The sequence below is a fragment of the Microtus ochrogaster genome, assembly GCF_000317375.1.
Source record: "Microtus ochrogaster isolate Prairie Vole_2 chromosome 14 unlocalized genomic scaffold, MicOch1.0 chr14_random_1, whole genome shotgun sequence".
NCBI lineage: Eukaryota > Metazoa > Chordata > Mammalia > Rodentia > Cricetidae > Microtus > Microtus ochrogaster.
This window is the reverse complement of record NW_004949096.1, coordinates 30,607,409-30,611,454: the sequence shown is the minus strand read 5'-3', so window position 1 is coordinate 30,611,454 and position 4,046 is coordinate 30,607,409. Positions and strand designations below refer to the sequence as shown.

Sequence of the window (4,046 nt, the reverse complement as noted above, 5' to 3'; positions counted from 1 at the left end):
GTGGTTTTTGGGATTTGAACTCAGGACCTCTAGAAGAATAGCCAGTGCTCTTAACTGCTGTGCCATCTCTCCAGCCCAGACCTGCTACTCTTATGTCTCAGCCTCTTCCATAGTTCAGGCTACAAAGTACATAAAGTTATATTCTATACCAAGTATGCAAACTAGAAATGTTTAAATCACATTGAGAAAAAAAGGTTGATTGGTAATTAAATAAATCTATTTTATTGGTAATTAAATAATCTACTTTATCGGTAATTAAATGAACTGAAAACAAAAACAGAATAGGGACACAGTTCAGCTGGAAATTTCAGCATGCAAAAATCCCTAACATCAAACACACCAGGCAGAGTGGCACATCGCAGACCTCAGATCCCAGTACTTGGGAGGAGAAAGTTGAAGATTCAGAAGTTCAAAATCATCCTCAGCTACATGTGGAGTTTTAGGCCAGTCCAGGTCACATGAGAACTTTTCTTAAGGGGGGAAGGGGTAGAAAAAAACACATTCTGATAGTTAACTTATTGAAGCCAAATTATATTTGGACCTTCAGGAAAAGAAAATTATAAAAATAAAAGGAAATCTAAATTCTAGACATCATTTTAATAGGATCAAACTGGAAATTGCAGGGGTTTTACGGCACTGGCAAGATACTGAGTGATTAGAAACCTTGCTAGTCTTGCAGAAGTTCTGGGTTCAGTTACAACTATCCACAGCTCCAGTTCCAGGGGATCCAGAGCCCTCTTCTGGCCTCCTGTGGCACCAGACATTTACTGGTACTGAGATACATGCAGGGAAAATATTCATATACAAACATATGATGTGGGATGTCCTTCTGTATATGTGTTGCTTTTATTGGTTAATGAAAGAAGCTGCTTTGGCCTACAGCAGGGCAGAATATAGCGAGGCTGGAAGAGATATAAAGAGAGGGTAGGCAGAGTCAGGGAGACGCTATGTAGCTGCCAAAGGAGATGGTCACTGGAACCTTGCCTGATAAGCCACAGCCTCATGGCGATACACAGAATAATAGAAATGGTTTATTTTAAGATATAAGAGCTAGTCAATAAGAAGTCTGAGCTAATAGGCCAAATAGTGTTATATAGTTTCTATGTGATTATTCGGGTCTGGGCAGCCAGGAAACGGGAAATGAATGAGCAGTCTCTGCCTACAAACATACATAAGTCTTGTTTTAAAAGAGACAGAGCCAGGTGGATCTCTGAGATCGAGGTCAGCCTGGTCTTCCAAGCGAGTGCCAGGACAGGCTACAAAGCATATGAGAGCCGGAAGGTGGTGGCACACTCATTTAATTCCAGCACTCGGGAGGCAGAGGCAGGCAGATCTCTGTGAGTTCGAGGCCAGCCTGGTCTACAGAGCTAGTTCCAGGACAGGCTCTAAAGTTATAGAGAAACCCTGTCTCAAAAAACAATAAAAACAAAACAAACAAACAACAACAACAACAACAAAAAAGCTATACGAGAAGCCTTGTCTTGAAACAAACAAACAAACAACAACAACAACAAAAAAACAGAGAGAGAGAGAATTCAGGCAGAGGATATAATACAGTGTATATCACCTGTCTTGCATAAGACCCTGGATCAATTACCAACTTCTCAAAAAAATAAACATCAAATAAAATTAGAAACAAATCACAGGATCTCAAGAATGTGGAGGAAAAACTCATTTAAATACAAAAGTAAAAGTCTAATTGATTTTCAAAATATACCAGATTCCAATCAAACTAGTTTAATGCTAGGATCCGTAGAGTCCCTAGCATTTATTCACTTAAATAAAAGCATTTCAAACACTCAGAACATATTTACAGTAAGTATGGTGACTCCTTATTTGCTTGTATTCTTTACAGCACTTTAGATTGTTACTTTAATAGAAATTTAACCCTTATTCTTTGTACCTGTAAAGATAACACACTCACCAAATCTAAGACCAGGGAGAACTCTGGTGTGCTTCTCGTTTTCAAAGGAAGAGCAGGTTTCCTATTTAGTTGTTCTTCTGTCAGAGGCGGAACATGTTTGATGAAATAATAGCTATAAATCAAATTTTAAGAAAATTTCAACACTTCTATATTCCATACATATCAAACACTACTGAATTTATACTAGCTTGGGATGTGCTCAGCTACACAGCATTTGCCTAGAAGGTTCAAGACCTTGGGTTCAATCCCTACAGTACAAAGTAAAACAAAAGCAGCCTGTGATGGCTGGTCTTTATTATCTACCCCAAAGGATTATTACATAGGCACAAAAGAAATTGCTATGCTACTCAATTTTAAATAGTTGTAACTAGACTCAAACACATCTCAACTGATCCCAATAAGAACAATCAATATGGCCGGGCGGTGGTGGCACACGCCTTTAATCCCAGCACTCAGGAGGCAGAGGCAGGTGGATCTTTGTGAGTTCGAGACCAGCCTGGTCTGCAAGAGCTAGAGAAACCCTGTCTCCAAAAACCAAAATAAACAAACAAAAAGAATAATCAATATGTTTTTGCCTACAAGAAATAAGTTTGGTTTTTATTCTATGTCTCATCTCTTGTAGACCAAAGCAATAGGTGTTTATTTCTCTAGAGTAGCAGCTCTCAACCTGCAGGACGTCACCCCTTTGGGGTAGAATGACCCTTTCACAGGGGTCACATATCAGATATTTACTTTAGAATTCATAACAGTAGCAAAACTAGTTATGAAATTGCAACCTATTAATTTTATGGCTGGGGGTCACCACAACATGAGGAACTGGACTGAAAGGTAGCAACGCTAAGAAGGTTGAGAACCACTGCTCTAGAAAAATCCAGACTTCAGGACTCTGAATTCTTGGACATTATTTTCTGCATGCTGATGGTTGTGGAATGTTTTCCCTGAAAAAAAGTTACTTTGAGCTAGGTGGTCGTGGTGGTGTATGCCTTTAATCCCAGCACTCAGGAGGCAGAGTCAGGTGAGTTTACAGCCAGCCTGGTCTACAGAGTAAGTTCCATGACAGTCAGGGCTACATAGTGAAACCATGTCATGAAAAACCAAAAACTAAAAAGCATTTAATATACCTAGACTATCAAACACAATACTAAGAAAATATAAAGCCTAAATGAAGAATGCAGAGCATCAGCTGTCTGCCCTCATGAGTACATGGGAATGAACAGGAAAATGGAATTCTCTCCCCAACATGAGAGAGTATCCTGTTAGGTACTCCTTACTTGGGAAAAAGTTGAAACTCAACATTCAAAGTAAATTTTCTACTGGACAAACATTTTTCAATTTCATCATGAAGCTGAAAATTGTTCAAGATAGAAAATTTGATAACCAGAAAACAACTCACGGGTCAAATACTTCCCAGTCTTCCTCATAGGTGGCCTCTGCATGGGCTGACGAGTAACCACTCTCTGGAGTTACTGGTGCTATTTAGGAAGACAAAGAGGGAAGATTACTTTCACTTCTCTGAAGCTTCCCACAAAGTACACATTTTTACTGTTTCTATACAAGAGCTTCTTGAGGTTCTGTGTATTTTAGGTTAAAGATAAAATAATTCATAAAAGATAAAATAATTCATAAAGATCACTTAAAAACAATTCAGTAACACATTCAACTCTACACCCAAAGGAAATTAATTACTGCTATCGATGACATGGCAAACCACAACATGGGTAGAATTTAAATGTCTATCAGCTAAGAGGAGATCTATTATTAGAAAGTAATACTCAGCAACAACAACAACAACAAAAAGAGCAAAAAATCTTGTGCTAATTAGTATTTTGTCAATTCAACAAAAGCTAGAGTCCTTTTAGAAGGTAAAACCTCAATTAAGAAAAGGCCTCCAGGGTTATAGTTATGTCTCAGTGGTTAAGAGCAGTGGCTGCTCTTCCAGGGGACCCAGGTTTAGTTCCCAAAACCCAAGTTGGCAATGAACACTGTAACTCCAGTTCCAGGGAATCTGACACCCTCACATAGACATACAAGCAGATAAACCACCAATGTACATAAAACTAAGGAGAGAGAGAAGGAAGGAAGGAAGGAAGGAAGGAAGGAAGGAAGGAAGGAAGGAAGGAAG

The 4,046-nt window shown here is 38.9% G+C and overlaps 1 protein-coding gene across 1 annotated transcript in view; it reads right to left on the bottom strand.

Moving 5' to 3' along the window:
* The window catches only part of Ctdspl2 (CTD small phosphatase like 2), a 50,426-nt gene that overhangs the window by 21,176 nt on the left and 25,204 nt on the right, over window positions 1–4,046 (bottom strand). Inside the window, exons 6-7 of the mRNA XM_005364358.3 lie at window positions 3,318–3,396; window positions 1,925–2,036 (exon numbers count right to left, since the gene is read on the bottom strand). Of these exons, the coding sequence (XP_005364415.1) occupies window positions 1,925–2,036; window positions 3,318–3,396 (191 nt within the window). The remainder of the gene's footprint in view (window positions 1–1,924; window positions 2,037–3,317; window positions 3,397–4,046) is intronic.